The sequence below is a fragment of the Drosophila rhopaloa genome, unplaced genomic scaffold, assembly GCF_018152115.1.
Source record: "Drosophila rhopaloa isolate 14029-0021.01 unplaced genomic scaffold, ASM1815211v1 contig_47, whole genome shotgun sequence".
In the NCBI taxonomy this organism is placed as follows: Eukaryota; Metazoa; Arthropoda; class Insecta; order Diptera; family Drosophilidae; genus Drosophila; species Drosophila rhopaloa.
This window is the reverse complement of record NW_025335142.1, coordinates 2,028,319-2,052,403: the sequence shown is the minus strand read 5'-3', so window position 1 is coordinate 2,052,403 and position 24,085 is coordinate 2,028,319. Positions and strand designations below refer to the sequence as shown.

The window sequence follows — 24,085 nt, the reverse complement described above, 5'->3', positions numbered from 1 at the left end:
GGAAAATTCAAAATGTGTGTTTAGAAAAATATAATATTCTATACAATGGAAGTCCGTTATATTTTGGACCGTATTTACATAGTTTACAGGATCGGAACATGCGTTTTGGCCAAGTTAGCACTCGGATTCTTCTATTCCTGCTGGAAGCAGAGTAAGCTGAATGTGAAAAATTCCATAAAGGCGCACAAGAAATTTAAATAATTACGGTTGACAGAATGCCGCGACCATGACAAGGCTTCCGGTCTGCGGACAGGACTCGCGCCGCCCTCAACGCCCACCCAAGGAGGTGAGTGCACAATGTCCTTGCCCTTGACAACGGGACTGCAGCAGCCGCTGCGGAAAAAAAGCAACACACAAAGTTAAAACTAAAGCAGGCTGACATCTCGTGCCTGCCTTCGCTTAATTATAACATCGAATTGAAATGCACACGGCAATTGTGTGCGCCACCTGAAATGTGACTCTGGCACGCAGGCGTCACTCGAATTCGTCTGCACCTGACCTTGCTGGCCTTTATTACAACGGCTAACAAAATCAACATACATAAACATGCAAACGCAACACCCGAAAAGCGTTAAAGAGGCGCTCTCGCTGTTTGCTTACACTGGCAGAGCCAGAGGGCTCGTAAATACACAAAACATGTTCCCAGATTTTTTCACTGCCGCCGCTGCCGCAATGTCTACTGAAAACAAACAAAACACTGAGGGAAAACACCACCCTCTATAAAATCGGACATAAGCCTCTTGATTCAAAGTAGAGTCCTGCATGGAATTCGAAACTTGTAATTGCAATTATGTTTGTTTAAACACAGCTCAAAACGATCAGTAGAAATAATTCGTATTAAACCTAGCTGACTTGTCTGAATTTTATGAATTTTTGCCAATTTCATGAACTAGTCAGATTTTATTTTTGGCTACTGTAAAAAGCAGACAGTTTAAAAATTGTCAAAAAAATGAGTTATCAGCTCAATAATTTATCGTTTCGGTATAAAACTCTGAAAACATTTTTTAAATAATGGTACAAAATATACCATGAATTCTTTAAAAAAAGATGTGCAACGTAAACAATTTTCTGATTTAAAAATTCTTATAAAAAAGTTGCCTACAGAAAGTATACTTTCCTGTAGGAGCTGTCTATTGGTGATATATTTTAAAATGTAAAATCTAAATCTTAGTAAACTTAGAATTTATTTATTTAATTAGGCATTAGGCAAACTAAGCATTTTACATTTATGCATTTATATAATTCCATACATTCTTAAAATGCTTTCATGAAAGTGTATGATTCAAAACAGCTTCTGGAAGGTTTTTTAGTTAATATTGAAAAAAAATGTAATTAGTTCTTAGTGTGGCTTTATTTTAGTGCGTACATAAAACAAACAAAAATTTTGCAATCACGTATAGGCTGTTTGATTTATGATGATTTCATTCCGATACTGAAGAATTCTGATATAATAATTAAAAATATATTTCTTCGAATTTTTTATTTTTTTGGTGCTGACGGAATGTCTACCTAAGAAAACCCAACACTTAGGAAATCCCTCATATACATTTTCCAGATTTGTTGCTGCCAAAATGTCTGCAACCAAATTTCATGGGAAAATACGTTAATTAAATTCAGTCCAATATTTCTAATAAATATTAGATTAGTTCCATCTAATAATATGTTAAAAATATAATCCTACAAAAATGTTTAAATAAAATTTTATAGTTTTCTTAAAAATCTTAATCCAATTATGATAAGTATTAAGATTTTAATATTTTACCATTGTTTATACACTCTTAAATTGATTCCATTTCACTGTAGTTTTTTAGTGGTCTTTAATGGTTTAGTAGGTTTTAAATAAGTAATATAAGCCATTTAAGCCGTTTTATCACAATTCTATATAAGAGGCAGCTTTTTAAATCCAGCTATGATTCCAGATAATTTTCTAGAACTCATTTAACTAGTCTCTAACTTAAGTTAATTCATAATTTTAAAGAATAACAATGGTAATATTTTTAAATCTTAAGAAAAATATTAATGATCTGGGAAAAAAAGGAATTTTAACATAAATATTTAGTATAAATTATTAAATAATAATTATATGCTTTAAAACATTGAAGTTAAATCGGTTTTCCGCTAAATTGCTATTATATATCGGAGTATATTTGTATATGTTTAAAACAATAAGTTATAATTATTTCTCTTATTTTTCTGATTGTTCCTATGTTAGGTATATTATATAGTCGTCCGATTCTTTCCGTTTCGAATTATATACTACCTGCAATAGAAAGAAGGCTTTTGGAAATGTTTCACTCATGCAGTTCTAAAACTGAGCGACTAGTCTGACTCTCCTGGCGATGCTGATCAAGAATATACATATATACTTTATAGGGTAGGAGACTGACTTTATAGTACCCTCTAGACGGAAATAAAAAAGTATAATTTTTGTTGATTTTGAAGTAAAATAATAACTATGAACCATAAAAAGTCAATTAGCCGGAGACACTGTTCCGGCCGCCTTATCGACGTCGTCTCCGCCATCCTGCGGCGATGATCCTGTTGCCGCCAAACCGTTTAGGCCCTCAAATGGAACAACACTCAAGACACTTGGCCAAAACCAAACAGCCGCACACATGGAGATGGAGAGCAAACACAAACACATCCGTCCATCCCCGCGCATCCCGAAACCCATCACCTCTCCTTGGCCATCATCTTCATCATCGTCGTCATCATCGCCCGCTGCCCCGCCCCCTGCCGCCCGTTCCGCCCCCTTTTCCGAACGACCACGACTGCGACGCCGACGTCGACGTCGAGAGCTGTGGCAAGCGATTCGCAGATTTTACGTTTCAGTTTCGTGCAAAACGTGGAAGCGGCTGGTCAACCCAAGAAAAACACCACAGAACTAGCTAAGGAAAATTGGTCTAGAGGTTTTTTAGAAAAACAATTCGAATTGCCCGAACGTTAGTTTTGATTAATTACGTTTAGTGGAAGTAGTTTGCATAGTGCTGGCTAAACGGAGAGACTAACGAAAAACAAAGAAAAACTGCAAGCTCCGCTGCAAAACCGGAAATTCTAGATCTCTCGGATCTCACGATCCCAGCGTTTAAGCAAAACAAACAATACAAACAAAACAAAGCGGCACTTTTTTGCAACAAAAAAACCAAACAAAAAAAAACGTAAGAAAAACCCACGAAAAAAGTGACACAAATAAAGCAAAGCGCGGTCGGTGTGTCCAGTCGATCTGGTACACCCATAATACCCATAATAACCCCGTATACCTATACCTATACCTATACCTATACCTGAAAAACACTGAGTGTTGAGTTTATTTCTGTTTCTGTGTCGGCTTCAGCTTCAGCGGTTTTTCGCTTTTTTCTTAATATTGGTGGCCAAAAACGAAGGAAAATCGACGGCAAATCGTGGAAAATCGTGCGCTCTTAAAGTAACATATTTATTTTTAACAATTTCGCAAGCGTTCAAATTTTGCTCCAGCAAAAAATCAGAACTCAGAAACCAGACAATCGCAACCAGAACAAAAACAATAAATAGATCGGCGGCGCGATCGTTAAGGAAAACCAAAACAGCGGCGGCAACGGCCGGCGACTTTGGCTCTTAAAATTTAGTTTGGTGAGTAATCGTTAATAGTGTAAAAAGCAGCAGCCAACAGCCAACAGCCAGCAACAAATCATAAATGCTTGCTTTCCAAAATAGAAACAAAAAGTGGAGATAAATTCGTTTTGATGATTAAGCTTTGAGTACTATAATTAGGTGAGCCGATTTAATTAGTGCAATTAGCTAATTACACTTCACATAGACAGGTAAATCTTAATATTTGGAGTGGAAAATATATAAAAAAGTGTCGGTAGCAAATGAGTTTCTTTCGCTTTGTCTCACAGAGATTTCCGAGATCTTGGTAATGTAGTGATTAACTTGATTTGATTCGAAAATTTGTGTATAAATGATTCATATTTTTATACCCTTGCAGAGGGTATTATAATTTTGGTCAAAAGTGTGCAACGCAGTGAAGGAGACATCTCCGACCCTATAAAGTATATATATTCTTGATCAGGATCACCTCCTGAGTTGATATAGCCATGTCCGTCTGTCCGTCTGTCCGTCTGTCCGTCTGTCCGTCTGTCCGTCTGTCCGTCTGTCTGTCCGTCTGTCTGTCCGTCTGTCTGTTTCTACGCGAACTAGTCTCTCAGTTTTAAAGATATCGAATTGAAACTTTGCACACACCCTTCTTTCCTTTGCACGCAGTATATAAGTCGGAACGGCCGGGATCGGCCGACTATATCCTATAGCTGCCATATAACTGAACGATCGGAAATGCCATAACTTTGGTGTTTGTAAAGTTAGGAAGTTGGGATTTTCTATGGGTTTTGTATTTGGCTAATCAATCCGACATGCCGAATTTCATAAGGATCGGCCGACTATATCCTATAGCTGCCATATAACTGATTGATCGGAAATGCCATAACTTTGGTGTTTGTAAAGTTAGAGTGTTGGGATTTTCTATGGGTTTTATATTTGGCTAATCAATCCGACATGCCGAATTTCATAAGGATCGGCCGACTATATCCTATAGCTGCCATATAACTGATTGATCGGAAATGCCATAACTTTGGTGTTTGTAAAGTTAGGAAGTTGGGATTTTCTATGGGTTTTATTTTTGGCCAATCAATCCGACCTACCAAACTTCATAAGGATCGACCGACTATATCCTATAGCTGCCATATAACTGATTGATCGGAAATGCCATAACTTTGGTGTTTTTAAAGTTACGAAGTTGGGATTTTTATGAGTATTAAGAATGCATCATATGAATAATTTTGGAAAATATAATTTACAGAGTATTCTGCAAGGGTATATCAACTTCGGCTCCGCCCGAAGTTAGCTTTCCTTTCTTGTTTGTAAATAAGTTACTTAACATGTTAATCACTTTGTTTGTGGTCTTTTCAAAGCCTATAAAAAAGTATTACGAATAGGTAAATAAAGTATATATTTTGTGACCGTAAATATATCATTTTGTTTTGAAAGATCAAAATAAATAAGTAAATAAATTAATTTTTGTTTTGCCGTAAATATATTTCTTAGTTTTAGAGGCCAAAGAAATCATAAAATTCCGGAAAACTTTAGTTTAAGAAAATATATTTGTCAGCCCCATAATGCTTAGTTTATTACCTCTTTAAAACAATAAATAACTTTAGATCATAACAATATGTATATATATATGTAGATGAGTCCGATATATTTGTAATGCATGGAACTTAATCCCTAGTTTTTTTTGTTTCCTTTAATCTCACTCTTGAAGTTCATCAATAATTTCCATGTATTTGACCCCATTTAAATAGCATTTCTTCATGTCCCGCTTCAATAATTCTCAGCAAACTCAGCCAAGGACTTTCAAAATCTATTCCCCAACTTCCCCATACGCATAAAAGTTTTATGTATTTCCATAGCCAAATACAGTGGGTCGGGAACTAGCACAAGGACAACGGAAATACTTGCTCTATAAAAACAAATCCAAGACCATAAATCTGTTTCGCCCTTATGAGAGTTCGAGAAACCCTCCCAGAAAAAGCCAGTACTAAATCCAAGAAGGAACAAAGCGTGTGGCTGGTGGTTATATGTGTTTATGTTATGATTACATTTAGCAGGCATTATTTTTGACGATTATTGCCATTTGGGGTTTATTACCCAAAAACCAAGGGAGTGGGGTGAAAATCTTTACTTTGTCAACCGAAAATGGGCAATGAATTTTCGTTTTTGTAACACCCCGTCATTAATTCGAACGTATGCACTTATTCAGATAATTACACATCCTGGCGGACGAAAAATATTAATAATGCCAACGCCTACAAGAAATTCTCTTTCACTGTTTGGACATTTCGAAAATACCCCGATGACGATGATATTAATATGAGACGCTTTCTTTTTATACAAACCTATCTATAAACTCATGCATGTATTTTTAAACAAATCGCCTCGCGTTGCCTTTAATTAATTAATAACATAATTTATGCCTTGGGTAGCCCAACGAATTAATAAATGTTGCGTACACTGCACGTAAATTTAATTTCCCGAATCAGAGGTCAAGTGGCCTGCAGTCACAAAATTAAGCAATCTCTTCGTTGTTCTGATTATTTAAACATATTTGCTAATATTCTAAATAAATCAAAGTGTCTTTATGTGAGGTGGGCTAAGACCCATGGGATGAGTTTCGTCATTTTTCAGGGGAAATCTTGAACCAGCATAATTTATAAGACATTTAGTAATAAATTAAATGCGGGGAAAATATTCTGGATATTATAAAGGGTGAATTTTGGTTGAGAAAGAAATTTTATTAGCCTCAATTTCAATTATCAGATATTAGTTATTATGTTAATTTGATTTTTAAACTTAAATAAAGCCTTTAAATATGTTTTTTTTTACTTTTTTGTATTCATTAATGAATCTCAGAAAAACATTTTAAAAATGTATATGTAAATAATACACAAAAATTATAACTGTAAAGTAGGAAGTGGATTATCAGAAATTTATTTGTAATTTGTAGAGTACTAATAAAATACTAAAACATTGACCCTAAGTAATCTTTCCACTTGTTAACCAGAATTTGTGAAGCCACTTCTGGTTCTACAGAATTTGATAACCCTGATCATTCGCAGTCATGCACTCCATTCACCTGATCTTTCCACCTTATCTCGTAGGCACTAATTCCTGTGCTTAACTTTTTTTATACATCGTATATAGTATCTGCGTTTTATTGCGTTTTCCATTCACGAAAAGTGGAAGCGGCATCAAGAGCAGAAAAAGAGTGCTGGCCACCGGAAGATTAGGCAACAATTTAACATTTGGCTGGCAACGACGACCCCAATTTCCATTTCCATTTTCAAATTTGGCAGCCGCCAAGGTGAATGGGGCCGAATGTGGTCTTCGGAGTGTTGGTGGATATATAGGACCGCCGATCGAGATCGGTTGTTTGTGTTTCTTGGTTCTTGCTGGTTGCTGGTTGCTGGCTGCTGCTTGGCTAATTTACAGCCCGAGTGATTGTCTACAATAATTTTTGAGAAATTATTCTCACAACAATCCATGCACTTTGCCTTAGACAACTTTAATTTATATTTCCGCACTTTTAATGCGTTGGCGTTTCGTTTTCATATTTGCCCACCGAAAAAGTGCAAAAATTTTGAACGCGTACGTAAATAATCTTGAGTGACAGGCGTTCATAAAATTAATGTGTGTGTAATAATAATAAAAGAAAATAATAAACCAAATGCTAAAGCAAACATTCCAAGAAAACGTTGGATGGTATTTTTCGTAAATTTCAAAACGTTCTACTTCGACAAGGTTTACTTTAACAAAGCAATATAGATATCCATATACGTAAATTTAATTTCTCTTGAGGCGTAGTTAAATATATTTACGTAAATTAATGTTTATCAGGGGCTGCCATTTCCATTGGAGCGTGAGGCGTGTCAATTGCATTAAGGGGTAGAATTTTGTTACGTGGGTAAGATATTTCTGTTTGGCCGTAAGACAACTGGCAATCGACTGCGAAATTAAACGAGATGATGAACCGAGATTACAAATTGGATGGGCAGAAAAGCTTTAATAACACAATTCGCCAGAATTCTGGGAAAAACCAAACCTGTTTGTCGTTAGTTGTTAATCATTTCCATGTGTATTTAATTGCATTTTTTATGGTATTCGATTTTGCATTTTTTAACTTTGGGTGGAGTTCAAATGAAAGTACTTAATCATTTTCTCGAGTGTTTTGGTCTATAACTGTTTTCATCTTTACATTTTTTTATCTTAAAAAAATTGTTTTCACGTGAAATATTTTATATGTTTCATCCAACGATTTAAATAAGGCTTCTCTGAAATGACCTGGTCTTGATAGAAATCTTTAAGGAACGAAATTTTATTGTTTTGTATAGTCAAGACATTTTGTAAATAAATATTAATCGAAATAGTTTTCAATAAATATTATAAACTTTAATACCTTTTAAAAAAACTACATCTTAGTTATTACTTACTTCATGCTAAGCACATTCATAGCTAGGAAATGACTTACTTAGTTTAATTAAAAGTTTTTGCCTACCCAGATTTTCATATTTTGAAAATCGGCAAAAACCATTGCCGATGTCCTCCTCATTTTGGCATGCCTGACTAATCTATTGTCATCTTCTTGGCCTTCGAGCAGCCAAAGCTGTAGTTAATGATGCACATCAATCCCTGCCCTCCAGTTCACAATTTTGGCGTGCTTTTTGTGCAATCCTCGGATCAATTGAATGCTCTTCTATGGCCCGACTGGCCTAGATTGCCCCAGCACCCGCTTAAACAATAAAAGCCACTCAGGCCAGCCAAGAATATGCGGATGGGTATTGATTTTACAGCTTCCATCCATGCATCCATCCTCGGTTTTGCATTTCGGGTGGACCGACCTCAATACCTCTTTATCGCCTTTATTATTTCTTGAGTTAAATGCATCTGTGCATTAAGGCGGACCCAAGAAATTGCCTTTGTGTCTGGGGACTCTGGGCTTTCCTTTTGTTGGCAGGCGGGCATCAAATTGAATCAAGACTGCAGTCATTGTTATTAATAATATTAGTATGTGATATTAACTGGACTGCAGCCTCCTTTGTGTCGGCGGTGAAAACCCTTTGGCAGGCGAACTCAATTTTCCTAGGCCCACAGTCTATAATGCCTTTTGTCCGGACGTCTGTCTGTTCGTTGATAAAACCCGGGACAGACACTTGTTGCTCGATGAATGCAGTGCCTATAGTACATTCAGTGCATATAGTACACCCAGTCCGACCGGCGGCCATTTCATTTCACTTTCAATTTACAAACACTACAATGGCTCGGCCGGGCCTAAATACAAAGCCATCAGCACTATCCTCGGCTGGTTAATTAAACGACCATGGTCTGGCAATGGGAGCGGATTGGTTGGGATTGGATTGTGGGATTCGGCGTATAAATACACCCCAAGGCAATTTGGAAGAACAATGGTGGCGGCATTCAACTAAGAGCACTGCGATTTTAATGGATATGTGAAGTGAATAGAAACTGAAGAACGCTCGTTTATAGTAGCCATTATTATTAAAGTAGTTGCTTCCTTAAATGTTTTGGGGTCAGAGCTGAGACAATTTATATTCTGAAAAGGATTCATAATTCATTTGTTAGTAGATATTTCTTAGGTACAATGTTAATATCAGTAATATGTTTTTCTAACGGTTAGTCACAATTTTATATCTTTTAATGTTTATTATAAATAAAAAATATTTCAAAACTTACTCCTTGACATAATTATATCCAATTATAATATAATTGAATTATATTATTAATTTATAGATTTCATTTAATTAAATAACTAAGAAAAATATGAAAGATCTGAACGAAAAATATAATAAAAGATAATCATTATGTTTGTATATCATCATGTTTAATATACACAATCATTTCATTGCTTCAAAAATTCAAGAAATTTAAGCAAGCATTTAAATTAAAATTAAATAAAATGATTGCAATGTTAAAAAATACACCCAAAAATAAAATTACAAAGCCATATTGCTCTGTACTCAATGCTTCAAAATAATTTATAATAGCTTGTAACTATATTTCTAAGGTTATTCCAACCGTTGTCTGTTCGTAATTACGGTCAGTGAAACCCATTTTAAATATCCCTCGAACTGTTTGAAATCAATCACGCTGGCTATTTGCTTTGTTATCCAAATATAACCAGACAATTATTTTCCTTTCCTTTCGATTGCAGGGAAATCGGCAGGAGGAAAAGGGGCGACAGGAACTCCGGCAAGGACACTCGGGGAACCGCAGGCGAGGATTGCTAGAGAGATGTCCACGGCGACTTGTGCCCGCTTCTGCACGCCTTTGACATCCGGCACGGCAGGATCCACATCAAAATTGACAACCGGAAACGGAAGCGGAGTCGGCAACATGACGTCATCGTACAAGAAGAAAATTCCATCAAACAGCAGCAGCACAACAACAGCAAATGACAGCAGCAACACAGAGACAACATTCACATTCAAATTGGGCCGCTCGAACGGCAGGAGCAGCAGCAACGTGGCCTCCAGCGAGTCATCCGATCCGCTGGAGTCGGATTACAGCGAGGAGGATCCGGAGCAGGAGCAGCCGCGGCCGGATCCGGCGACCAACAGCCGGAGCAGCAGCACCACCACCACCACCAGCTCCGCTGACCACGACAATGACGTCGACGAGGAGGAGGAGGAGGACGACGACGACGAGGAGGAGGGCAACGGGCGGGACGCGGACGACGCCACCCACGATTCCAGCGAGAGCATCGAGGAGGACGACGGCAATGAGACGGACGACGAGGAGGACGACGACGAGTCCGAGGAGAGCAGCAGTGTCCAGACCGCGAAGGGAGTGCGCAAGTACCACTTGGACGACTACCAGATAATCAAAACAGTGGGTAAGTCGGATGCTGTTTACTCTAGCCCCACGGGGCGTATGATTGATGTTAAGGTCCCACGCCTTTCAACCTTCAACTTGTCGCGCGGGTGTAGCAAATACAGAGTGTACGTTTCGGCTCCCATCGATTTTCGCTCGTTTGTTGGTTTTACCGGGAAACTATTTAGACGGATGCCATCAAAACAGTTTCGCTTCTAGGTCAGTTCAGAAGTCAAGGCTCGATGAGGTCATTGTTATTTCTTCTCGAATTGCTAAGTTCCTTGTTTTATAAAAAGATAATTCGCTTGTTTTTGGGACCTCTCTATTTATGATCTATTAGGTTTTTGATTAAAACTATAAGATATGGAGGAATTATATTGCAAAAACCCTAGACAAATAGGGATTGAAAAACTTCTGTCGAAATTTTTGGGAAACACTTTTATTTCTGTCAAAAGAAAAACATAAATGGCACACCCCCGCACACATTTCAAATCTTTCTTTACTTTGATTATTCAATTTAATTAAAAGAGTTTTCTCACCTGTTCAGTCAATTCGTTTTCATCTGCAGTTGTTTCATCTGGAAAGTGAAAAAATGTATTCAAATACCATTGTCTTACTTTTTTCTCTGCCTTTGTTTGCTATTCTTTGATTTCGCTCATCGATTTAATTTCAAATATTTATTACCTCATTTTTTAAGCCCCCTCGGTATGTGTGAGCTCCTTGCAGCTCAGCGCTGGCTTCGGTTTTCTATTGCTTTTTATTGGTTTTATGCATAAATAAATTCTTATTGATTACGCAAATTGAATGAGGCAGGGGCAAACAAGGCAAGGAGCTCGTATTATGATTATTATGAGCTTTTCGCACCACAGCGGGAAGGGCAATCGTTTCCATTGCTCAGCAGCGATCTGGCTTGCGTAAAATTTCATTTAGACAATATTTAAAGTATAGTCCGTTTACGTACGGGCATATATTCTTGGACTCTGCTTAGGATCATCAATGGGTCTTACGTACTCGCATAGACGCTCGGCCAATTAATGCCCATAATATTTTGATGTGTTTTCCCATTTTGACGTCTTCGGTGTGAGCGAAGCAGCCGATTTTAGTATCGGACTAAATTTAGTATACAATTCAAACACTCATTAAGCCTTGCGGCATAAATATTTACTTGAGGTTGAGGCAAGTTCTGAGCGTTTTCCTGATTTATTACCACATTATTTGCTTTACTACACGTGTGATCAATTTGGGTTTTCGTTTTGCTATCAAAATCGTTTAAAAACATTTATGCACCGATTGTTTCAGTTCCAAACTGCTAGAGCCAACTCAAACAATCGCGAAAATATTGTGGGAGTAAATAATGGCTTTTACTTGGACTACATTCACCTTCTAAATTGTTTTATGTTTCTTTTCAACAGATTAATTAGAGCTATATGTTCTTTGAAACCATTGTGGGAGTTAATGGTTTTCCCTTCCCACTAAAAATAGGTTCTTGGAATATTTAATTGATTTAAGCAACATAATTTAAAAAGAATACTAATCTTTTGCCTCTTTATTGTGCGCTAAAAGATTAATTTTTGATCCAAATAAATGAAATGGCTCTGGGATCTTTTTATTAGGAATATTTGTGAAAACTTGTCTTAAAAATAAACAGACTTACACCCAATCCTTTTGACCATACCAGCAATGATCGATTGGGTATAAATAAATACAAATCTCAGCGTCTTGAGGCACAATTTATCGTATTTACCTTATAGATCTTGCCCTATGTCAATGGGAGGATGTGTTGTAGTCTTTCCGGTTTTCGGCCATTGTTTAAAATTCCTCAGTCAACACCTCTTCCGAGGTATGAGTAATTCCCATGAGCTCCTTTCCGTATTTTCTTTCAACAATGGTGTTTAGCGCACACCACACGACGTATGAGTAATCTGTAGCATGGATTTCAAACAATTTCCATTTCCAGAACAAGCACCGCACTGCCCAAAAGGTATTGAGTGCGATTTTCGAGAGAAATCCGTAAAAAGTAAATAAAGCAGAGCGGATATCATGCCATGCACACGCATAGGATCCCAGATGAAATCGGGAATGGGATGTGGAGAATGAATGCCACTGAGTCACGCTTCTATTAGGGCATGCAGATAATCAGCCCGTCAATTTTCCTCCAAATCCCCCTTCGATAATAACAATAACAGCCGATGGCCAGGAGATGCGGCTATGGGCAAGCGAACACCATCGTCGTAATTGCGGAAAAGCCAGTGGATGCTGAAAGCAATATAGCAAGAAAATATGAAGAAAAACCGCACTGAGCCGAAACGAAAACATTACGAACTCTGAACATATTCCCCTCAAGACTTACTATAAATATTGATAGTTCATTTGCTTGGTTGTACGAAATCCCATTGATTAACCAGCGACGCCAGGTCTCTTTCAAATGCTCTAAAAAAAGGGGATTTTCTCCGGAGAACATTTCCCAAGAAATGTTTTTAAATTTTTGGAAAACAACAGCAGAGCTTTTGTTTTCCTTTTGGGAAAGAAATAAAACATGTTGTTGTTTGTGCACGTTCTGACTGCATGTGATTGGATGGATCAACAACCAGCAAATGCCATTAGCTTTGGCCTTAAACCTGTCAAATCGACTGGTGAGCTGCAATTAACACTGCAGTGAAATGGACTCTGGTTGTTACTTCAAAAAGGAAATGTTCGCCTCGGGAAACTGGATTGAAGTGTGTGCCTGTCTCAGCAGCCGTTTTTATTTGAGTGAAAGTCCATGGCTTGTCATCGCTGGAGTATCCGGAAGAAAGTTTGTATTGTTTTGGGAAGCCAATCCAGGATCTTCCCGGGGCCATAAAGATCTAAAGATAAGGGGAAAGTTTAAGTTCTAAATTCCAAAATAAAACTATGAAAAATTAAAAAGTTATCTAGATACAACTTTTCAGGGATTGAATTCATACTGAGGTACTATCATTTCAATAGTTTGGTTGATTGTAAATGATTGCTGAAAATCTTTTAATTTTTTCAATTAAAAATTGTATTTTTCTTCTCATGAGATAATTTTAAATTCTCAAACCATTCGTTTTCAAATTACAAAAATTGTTTATAGATCCCAATCTAAAATCCCGAAAATTTGCTGGACAGAAATTCTTAAATTGAAAAGCCAAAACGGCCTGATAGTCATTACTTTGGAAATGTGAAATGTGTTCTCGGGCGATCAATTGGCTCATTAAAATCCCAAATGTGCCTAATGCTCTAAAATTGTATAAAGTGTAGCAAAAGTGCGAGATATTTTCGGAAAGGATCAATAACCCCATCAGTTAGCAACGAAAAAGTTATAAATTTCGTTTGGTGGCCCACTTTTTCGACTAAGTGACTAAACCAATGCGGAAATCTCTGACAATTGAGGGGCTGACCTTCTGTTTCCCTAAAGTCCCCACAGCTAATATATCAACCTGACAAATTTTCCCAGTGGGGGGCGTCTGTTCTGCGCGGCTTTCTCAATGGATCGTGGACCGATGTGGGAATACGGAAAGACCTGGGAGCAGACAATCCTTTTAGACTGCCCATTGATTGATGGATTTTTCCAAAGATAAATATTTACGCACGATTCTCGGAAACACAATTCAGCTGGGACATAAAATTGGCCAAAACACAAGAGCCCGTTTGCCGTTTGCCAATTGAAATCGAATGGAAATTGCAGAGTGTCAGACGGCGCGTGTGGCGGGATTCCTTTTGGGCTGTGGCTGTCTTTTGTGCTTTTAGCATAAATTGATTTTTAAATAATAAAAGGCAATCAAATTTCGAGCGGCTAAATGTATCTGTCGGATAGCGAACACATGTCCCAGTGGTTGTTGTCCGTGTAGAACAACAAGTTGTGTGTCGACGTTGCGTCTGCAAAGTATAACTCATAGTTCAAATGGAAGTCCTCCTTTCCATTTTTTCGTGTGTGCTAAGTGCCCGACAAGAAATAAATGTATATATTTTCGGTATAAGTAATAATGATTTCGCCTGTGCTCGCCGCATGAAAAGACAAAATCAGTCAACGGGAAATTTACGATCGCATGGAAAATTTGAAATCGCCTCGCCCGATCTCTGTAAACTTTGTGAAGCCCGAAGAAAATCTGAATTTTGTTTCAACAAAACCGAGCCAACGTATAAGCAAATATTATAGAAATTATTATTTGGCAATGTGCCGAAAACCAAAGAACACCTCCCCTTCCTTCAGGCGGGAGAACTGCCGCTGGTTTTTGGGGACCCAGTCCGGATCCAAATCCGGACCCACCTCTCGTGTCTGGGTGCTTTTCAAACATTAAACGAGCATATAAAACTGCGTTATAAGCACTCTTTTTCGCCTCTGATGTGTCGTATTTATAAAGGTGACCTAAAAATGCATTTTGCATCTGGCACATATAGACAAATTGAACTGCACCCATTACTCGAAATGGCCAGGGAATGATTTTTCATATGTCAACATTAAATTTATATTCGATCACGCCTCCCACCGCTTTGTTGTCTTGTAAATTGTACTGCAAGAACTTGACAAATGTGAAAACCACATCGACATGCAGGGGCAGGTGGGCCAATATCTATATGCTGTATGGTAAATGGTAAACATCTGCTTTGACAGTGTCATAAATCGCTTAAGTTATGGCGGGATGTCGCCGATGGAAAGGTGATTGGGTAAGGTGTGTGCTTCAGTGTCCGAGTGGGTGACTTCCGTACTGATCTTTCCAATTTAGTGCCAATAAAGCTGTAAGGCTACAAACACAGGAAGAACTTAAGCAAACCGATTTGTTCTAAAGTTCCTTTTTTTCATGTTGCAATCCAATTTGGTTCTTAGCTAAGATATATTACTTTGGCACAAAAGCCATATATTGATATTAACAATAAAATCTAAAAAAAATGATTAGCGTTCAATAATAAATATATTTTTCAAGGAAGAAATACAAGCAAATAAAAATTTTTTGATAAACGGATTCTATATATATCCTTATGTGTATATGATTAATAGACATCAATTTATAAAATTGAGTTCCCCGAATTACGAAAATGTCTTTGCTCTGCTTTGCTGAGTTTTCGAAATTAATTTAGAGAATTTCAAATATTTAAAACAATTTCTTTGTAAGCTTAATACGAATATTTTTAGAATATTGTAAATATTTGCAGTCTACCAAAAAACAAGCAAAACAAATAATTAAAAGCCGGCAAGATCGTACTTCGTAAAGTACAAATTGCAACATCAACAAATAGTGAGATTAAATAGAGAGCTCTGAATGAGTTCAGTCAGTCAACAAATATCGAGTGACCTAAATACGCATTGTTTATTATTACTTACTGCCGCTTAAGTATCTCAGTTAAATGACTATGTGAAATTGTTTAAACCTTAGGTATTGACTGAATTATTCTTAAACTGACCTTCATAGCTCCGGATTTTTCTGTCGGTTTTCCCATATTTATGGATCTTTAAACAATCTTTGCTTCGTCGAACTGCATAAAACGCAATTAACTTTATTTAACTTGGTCCGGCAGCTGCCGAGAATCGCAAATGGTGCCAAGTTTATATTCGCATTTACATGGCACCGAGTTTCGAAAACTTTTTACAGTATTTTGACTTCTGGCACATTTAATTTATTAAAAGCAGAAACAGATACGCGTCCGACTGCAATGATTTTTATTTGCCAGCGCAAATGAAAGGCATCCATCCATCAGATGCGGACTGGCAGACGGACTGCATCCATGGGATGGCAGTTTCACTGGACAGTTTATGGCATCGCTTCGTCAAATAGAAAGTTTCATGTATTATGTAAAATATGTTTCGCCTTTTTCCACGCACTTTTTGCAGTTGCATCTCTGCAACGTATGTGCGCCGTCTGCCACCGCCAACAGGTTTGGCCACATCTCTCAGCCAGACTTTAATTGTTGCCGACTATCGGACTCGACCGTCTGCGGCATCGTCTAAAGACTGTGCTGCACTGGAAAAAACGGTGCTGTAATGCATACAATTATGTTACAAGTAATACATAAATAAGTTTTATACTAATTAGACAATGTGTTCTATTAAAATTATAACTTTGGAATACTAATACTAAAAGAAGTGATGAAATAACATAATCTATAACACAACACAAGCCATTGTAATGGTAGAATGTGTTAAAGTGTTTTTTTTTTGTAAATAATTAAATAAAAGTTAGAAAAACTGTTTGTTGGACACCAATATTGTATACAATTAATATGGTATTTTTTGTATAAAATATTTAAAAAATATTCTGTATTCCTAGCCTCATTATTGCAGATTTTAAAGTTACTAAGGAATCGGAACTACAAATGTTATTAAAGTTTAGGTCGAATCAAAAGAAAAACATCATCGGAGCTAGCTGAAGATATAAAGTTTTTTCAAAAGGATATTTGTAAATCCCAGGTTAATATATATCACAGACAGGATCAGTTATTTTTTGAAACATTTCCATTTCGGTGACCTTTTAATTTTGATAATCTTTTGTCTTAGTGCAATCTTTAGTCGCGCTTTTGTCTGCTCCGCAGCTGTCACAATTTCACTTTGGCCAGACATTTAGGAGCAGCCGGCGGGCAGTTGGATGTTGAGGTAGTGGAAGTGGTAGTTAAAACATCGGTAAAAGCACTTTCCTTTGCACTAGTCGAGATCCACTTGAGGTGGAGTGGTTAGTGAACGAGGTGCTAAGAGATCGCTTCGCGAGGAGCGGTGCGTCAGAAGAAGTGTTTGCTTCTTTTTCGAAAGCATGCTTGAAGATTATTTGAAACCAAGAGAGTGGATCGAGTGTTTTTGGCGAAGTCATTGCACTTGACATAATCTATAGTTTGTGGTTTATTTTAACATTAGGTTGGGTTTAGGATTTTACGAACTATCCTTTACTGTTTTGAGAATTCGAAAATCGACAGAATGACAATTTTTATACAAATTGATTAACTTTAAAACAATGTTAAGTTGTTATAAGAATTAAAAAATATATTTTTATAGAATTTCGGTTAATTATTTTTGTAAAATCACACCCAAGCGATTGTTAATTAATTCAACAGTGCCGATTTCAAATGGCTACTCATTTTCAGATAATTTAAGAGGCTTTAATTTACAGTGAAAATTCCCAAATAAATGTAAATAAGCGAAGATATTCTGTGATTTCAAACAAAGCCTTACATTTGTTTATTTCTCCGGCACCCTTCTACACTTCCAAACAAAAATTATGACCAACGTTCGATAAAATTTTCCACGATAAAAACATGTAAATATTTAAAAAACTATTTTCTCCAAGCCAAAGCCGGATTCCTGTTGCCAACTTGCTGCCGGCGGAATTATTCTACACTGGCCATGTGTCCATGCAAGGCATGCAACTTGTTGCCAGCCAGAAGTTTTCGTTTTGGCCATACTTTTCCCTACCATAATTTAAATTATTTCCTGCGATTTGTTGTTCCTTTCACGCCTCGCAGTTTCAATCCCATGCAATGTGCCTGGTGTCTGCAATTTCGCGTCTGAATTTGATTTTCAATCATAAAATCATCCATCATTGGTTGTAGTTCTATCTGCTTGATTTATTTCGGCTGGCATATTTTCAATATTTATTTCTCGTTTAGCCAAATTGCGAATTTAGGATGCCGAGGCGATTGCTAATCCACGTCTATATCAAAGAAAAATGTTTAACAAATGCGTGTTTTATGAACTGTTTATTTTTGATTGTTTAAATCGTTATTGCATATTTTAGTAGGGGTGTTCAAAGTTCGATTTTGGGGGTTTCTTTTCTCGGGCTTTAAATGTTTTGCACTCGAACAATGTGTCTATAAAAATGTTTTAAACATTAAGGCATTTGTTTTGTGTGGCCAACTTGATTTGTTTTTAAGGAATATTTCTTTGGAAGTTCTGGGAAACCTCGAGATCATCTCTTAAAAGCAGAGAATTTTGCCAGAAGGGTAGTTAATTCATTGATGCGTCGTGTCTCTGGGGTTTATCAATGATTTCCCATGCCTTTCTTCCCCAATTTCCACGCTTTTTCGTCCCCACTTCAAAAGCTTATATAATCCCATTGCTTCGCTGATTCATTCGAACTACGTAATCGAAAAACCGATTTGTGTAGAGCAAAAAGAACAATTCATTAATTACAACGTCGGGATTCATATTTTCATTTGCACGTGTAATGCTTTCTTCCCCCTTCAGGCACACCCATTTGGGGCGGGCCACGCCCATCCAACTACGCCCAAGTATACTTTCGCGCAAAATAATAGTTGTGCGATATTGAGAATTCTAGTTTAAACAGTTTCAATTGAATATTTCGTGGGACCATAGGAAAATTTAAGGAACAGGTTAAAAAATTGAGTTTTTAAAATGCTTAAAAATTTTAACATTTAATTCAGCTTGTATTTAAAAAACTTTTTGTTTTAATCTAGGCATACAATTATAGAACTATTTTTTATTAAACACTTCTTTAAATTTATTTGAATATATAATAAAAACCAAATATAATTTCAAAAGATTGTTAGTTCAAATTAAATAAAAATTTGATTGTGTACATAGGAAATATAATTTTTTATTGTTCCTTTATATTCCGTTGACTGGTGAGTACATACGCAAAACGCCTTTTTAGGACTATCCGTTAACAAAGCCAAACACTTAGGTGAAAAAACTTTCAAATAAGAATTATATTGGATTGTTCAAGACTTTCGTGCATAGTTTTCTGACCGCATTTGTAAGTAGCCAACTATTCTCGTCAGATGTTCGGCGCGTTTTTGTTTAATTTTCTGGGAGGAACGCACGTGGCAAATGACTGTGGCCGAGTTCAATAATCTGCCCACTTTTGCTTTGTTACATTGAAAATCACCGCTAATTATTATTGGCGCGATCGGGAACATCGAACATTGCGCACACAGGGAAAACGTGCTGAAAAACTAAAAACAGCTGCAGAAAGCAAAATTTTCCCCCACTCCCCTCCTCAGCATTTTGTAACGAGAAATGATTGCGTTTGGGGTTTTGATTTATAAGACAAATCAATTTGTAGCCGTTTTGTTGTTATGGCATGCCATGGAAAACAAAACAGAGAAAACGAAAAGAAATTTTCCGCCGTCGCTCTTGGCCTTAAGTGTATCAGCCCAAAGTGTTTATGCGAAATCCGAGAGGCTCACACGCTCCGTGTTTCCTTTCCTGCCAGTTAGTCACTCGCTCGCAGACGAGTGCCGGCCGATTTGGACGTTAGCCCAATTAAAAACTCAAGGTTGAGAAAATCTCGGCTGGGCATGTAAGCCAACACCTCGTGCCGACTATATTACCTGGTAGCAGTGCCAGCCAGCTTGGTTTGGTAACCTCAAAACGTGCTCGTCAGTGAAAACAGTAATTATGCACCCTACGCCCATATGCACGTTACAGTCGTGGCCAAAGAAGTGGTACTATCATGAAATGGGAAAAATAATATTGCCTATTTTAAAAGAAAAATTTACATTAATTCTACATTTATATTTTGTCTATTTTACTTTTACTAATTCTTAGATGATTATTTAAAAGTCGATAGAAGCCGTTCCATAGCATAAGTTTTTTATTGTAAATACATTTTCAGCAAATGTACCTATTCATATATTGAAGGAAATTAGTGACCATTTACTAATTTATTTGAAATTTTTTATATGTTAAAATAATAATTTTTAACGTTTGTATTTTGTACACAAAAATCAGTTATACTGTTTTAACCTTGACTGTCCCTCGCTTACGTTTGGGGTAAAACGAGACCTTTTGCCATATCGTTTGCAAACACTTTAATGGGGCATGCCCCGATATTTAAGAATGCTGTTTGTGGTCTTGCCTTCGATACATTTGTTAATTCGATACCTTACATTATCTCTTTTTCCCTTTCAGGTACTGGCACCTTTGGACGAGTGTGCTTATGTCGCGATCGCATTTCAGAGAAGTACTGTGCCATGAAGATTTTGGCCATGACCGAAGTCATTCGTCTCAAACAGATTGAACACGTAAAGAACGAGCGGAATATATTGCGCGAAATACGACATCCGTTTGTCATCAGTCTGTAAGTAAAACAATATGGAAAACATGTCATGTTTTATAAAAAATATTCCATAAAGTGTTCAAGCTGGTATATATTTTTAAAATTAACTTTTTAATAAATCTATTTTTATATAAGTAAGTAAATATTGCCTTAAATTTATCATTAATTTTTTTTACCAATAGTGAAAGATCAATATCCTTAAAAAATCTGTGAAAATATTTAGTATTGCTTACCATTTCCTTATTTGTTCAAAACAAAATATTTACATTTTTGTTTAACAAAAATCATCTCAAAAATTTATTTTAATTTATATATTTTCTTTTTTTGCAGGGAATGGTCTACAAAGGATGATTCAAATCTGTATATGATCTTCGATTATGTCTGCGGCGGAGAGCTATTCACATACCTGCGGAATGCGGGAAAATTCACTAGTCAAACTTGTGAGTAAACATATATCCAAACTCTGAATCATTGTAAATAACTCCTATTTTAGCTAATTTCTACGCGGCTGAAATTGTCAGTGCTTTGGAATACCTTCACTCCCTGCAAATTGTGTACCGCGATCTGAAGCCAGAGAATCTGCTGATCAATCGAGATGGCCATTTGAAAATAACCGATTTCGGATTTGCCAAGAAGCTGAGGGATCGCACTTGGACATTGTGCGGCACGCCAGAGTACATAGCACCTGAGATAATACAGTCCAAGGGCCATAATAAGGCCGTAGATTGGTGGGCATTGGGTGAGTCTTGATATTACTGAGTATCTGGGATTGCGAATACTTATCAAGCATTCTCTTTTAGGAGTTCTCATTTACGAAATGCTCGTGGGCTATCCTCCTTTCTACGATGAACAGCCCTTCGGTATTTACGAGAAAATATTGAGTGGTAAAATTGAATGGGAGCGACATATGGATCCCATTGCCAAAGACTTGATCAAGAAGCTGCTGGTGAATGATAGAACCAAGCGACTGGGCAACATGAAGGTGAGAATCATCGGCAATCATATGTAGAATTTTTAAAAATAAAAATATAGAAAGTCTCAAAGATCTAACATGAAAATGAAATAGATAAACAAATATTTTGGAGCATTAAGTTTGTTCAGCTGCCGTACTATCCATCAAGTTTCCTTTTTATTTCATTAGATTTCTTTTAATGATTAGTAAAATTAGTCCTGTCAAAGTTTATTTATTTGTTCCACCTCTTCAAACTCTTCCCCCCCTTTTCCCAGATAGTCCCGCATTAAAATATTTGGCAAGCTTTTCGTTAACATTTTCCGGCTTATTAGGCCCCATATTTATAGAGAATTGTTTACACTTGTCACGGTTGGATGGTCAGATTTTGTTGCTGGCATTAAAAATTGCATCGCATATATCAAAAATTAATTGTTGGCCATCGCAAATAGATCTGCACATGCTCGTTGTCAGTTAGCCTAATACATTTTCTTCAAAATCATTTTTCATGTTCCCACCGAATTTTGCTTTCGCCACGCCGCGGTTCCTTATTTTTTAATAGATTTGTCGCGCGTTTTTGCAACACGAGCCAGCCAAGTGCAGAACGTTATTTATGTCCAATATTTTGTATTTCGTTCTATGCCCGCCCCCCGATCTCGGAACACCTTCCACCCCCACAGAATGGCGCCGATGACGTGAAGAGGCATCGCTGGTTCAAGCACTTGAATTGGAATGACGTCTACAGCAAGAAACTAAAGGTGAGTTCAAGGGGTTCCTACTCCTCAGAGTTCTTCCGTTTTAATTAGCAGTAATTGTAGTTATTACTTTGTGTGGATTTTGCGTCACACATTTTTTTGGTTGGGTTTTTGTCAGTCGGCCAATGTATTTTCATACGTTCTCGTAATTAAAAGCAAATAAACAAATCAGTTTTCCAAATTAGCTGTGCCTTTAGTTAATGACCGCAGCGTCTATTTCGGCCGCCCGGGTGGGTGTTAGACCCATAAATCTCCCGATTCCTTCTGCCCAGCCCAGCTGGTCCGAGTGCGAGTGAAATGTAACAAAAGGGGCATTTCGCGTATGGGGAAAAGGTGTTAATTGCCCACATGAACGCCTCTGCCCAGGCGGGAGACAATGGGTTAAGTGCGTCAGAAATGATTGTTACAAACGTGCTGAAATTTGCAACACAGTTCCCAGTTTTTGCCCGCTAACCACATTTGTTTGATGTGATTCAGAAAGTTTGGAAGTGATTAAGTACAATGTAAGTGTACTCTAGATTGGTTTTGGGATTCATTTTTGATTGGAAACCATTTTAGCTAAATTTAAATACTCATAAATAATATGTAATTAGTGAAAAATATAAGATATCCACACCAAAATAATAATTTTTCGAATTTTTTTCATTTATAGCCACCAATTTTGCCCGATGTACATCACGATGGGGATACGAAAAATTTTGATGATTATCCCGAGAAGGATTGGAAGCCCGCCAAGGCAGTAGACCAAAGAGATTTGCAGTACTTCAATGATTTCTAAATAAGATCCGAGAAATTGTCGTTTTTTGTTTTCTGTTGAAAATTGTTATAATTTGCGACAGCAAGAACATTCATTATTTATACTGGCAATTAAGTGTTTAAAGTGCTGTGCTAATGCAATGATATGTAACGGTACATATATCTATACATAAACTATATTATAATATACGACTATACATAAACATACACCCATACATAGTAAGCCTAAGTTTATACCCGTAATGTTATGTCTAGCAAGTGACGTCTATAATTATTTATATATATTTAATTGTTTAAATGTTCAAATTGCGAGCAGTCCCTAAACCCAAAAAGAAATATCTATAAAAGTACAGCTAAAGTACAGTAAAGAGTATATTATTAAAAAAAAATATTAACGTAAAACGTTGAATAAAGTGATACAAATTGAAATTCTGTCTAGTTTCTGTATTTTTGTTTCGCCTATATTTCTTTACTTTAGGGGGATTAGTTTTGGAAACGTAAATCTGTCACATCAGGAACACGAGTCACTCTGCTGAAGGCGGTGACGAGCGTGATTTTTGTTTGACGTTTTCGTTTATATGTGTGGAATCATTTTGTGCCATTTTGTATTTTATTTTTATTTGTTGTGTTAATATTAATCATCAAACTTTTAGATATTATTTTCCACCCCATTCACTTAAAAAATTAACATAATTTTTGTATACTTAAAATTCTAATTCATAAATCGAAGGGACTTAAATTTAAAAGTACTCAAATTTTTACCATATTGAATTTTTTTTATTTCTTCTTCTGTCGTTCTTTCTATCCGGACACGAACACTTCGCCGTTGTACGGTTCGTGTCCCAGGTAGCGCAAAACTGAGAAACCGATAGCTACCGATAAGAATACGAGGGAATTTTTGAATTTTTGCAGAAACAACTTTATTAATTTAGTTTATGATGAAAAACCATATAGATTATTCAGAACGGATAAAAAACTTAATTAAATCAACAAAAATTACACATCTACTGGAATAAATTTTGTTTTAAATGCATAACTTACAATTAAAAGAATTAGTCCACTTATTTTTTAGGTGCGAATACTAGATTTATTTTAAATTAGATAATCTTTTTTTACGACATTTTCTTTAATTCTTTTCACGACCTGAACGCAAAAACACCCTGCAGATCAGACATTGTATATTTATGGAATTGACAGCATGT

At 36.6% G+C, this 24,085-nt stretch overlaps 1 protein-coding gene across 3 annotated transcripts; it reads left to right on the top strand.

The window, feature by feature from the left end:
* The first annotated feature begins 17 nt into the window (after positions 1–17).
* Positions 18–23,312, top strand: LOC108053515 (cAMP-dependent protein kinase catalytic subunit 3). Of its 3 annotated transcripts, XM_044461658.1 has the most exons (9): positions 18–151; positions 215–286; positions 9,761–10,441; positions 20,276–20,444; positions 20,754–20,863; positions 20,917–21,162; positions 21,224–21,405; positions 22,053–22,130; positions 22,780–23,312. In XM_044461658.1, the coding sequence occupies exons 1-9, from the start codon at positions 46–48 to the stop codon at positions 22,903–22,905; spliced, it is 1,770 nt and encodes a 589-aa protein (XP_044317593.1). In that variant the 5' UTR covers positions 18–45; the 3' UTR covers positions 22,906–23,312. The 3 variants fall into 3 exon arrangements, with proteins under 3 accessions (XP_044317593.1, XP_044317594.1, XP_044317595.1); XM_044461659.1 differs by lacking the exons at positions 18–151; positions 215–286 and adding an exon at positions 2,853–3,609; XM_044461660.1 differs by lacking the exons at positions 18–151; positions 215–286 and adding an exon at positions 7,007–7,179.
* Positions 23,313–24,085: the final 773 nt, after the last annotated feature.

Bases quoted from the DNA above. Each gene is read 5' to 3' on its own strand.
- LOC108053515 (XM_044461658.1), top strand. From the start codon at position 46: ATGGAAGTCCGTTATATTTTGGACCGTATTTACATAGTTTACAGGATC. The intron at 20,864-20,916 runs GTGAGTAAACAT...CTCCTATTTTAG, and splicing joins AAAATTCACTAGTCAAACTT to CTAATTTCTACGCGGCTGAA. The intron at 21,163-21,223 runs GTGAGTCTTGAT...ATTCTCTTTTAG, and splicing joins CGTAGATTGGTGGGCATTGG to GAGTTCTCATTTACGAAATG.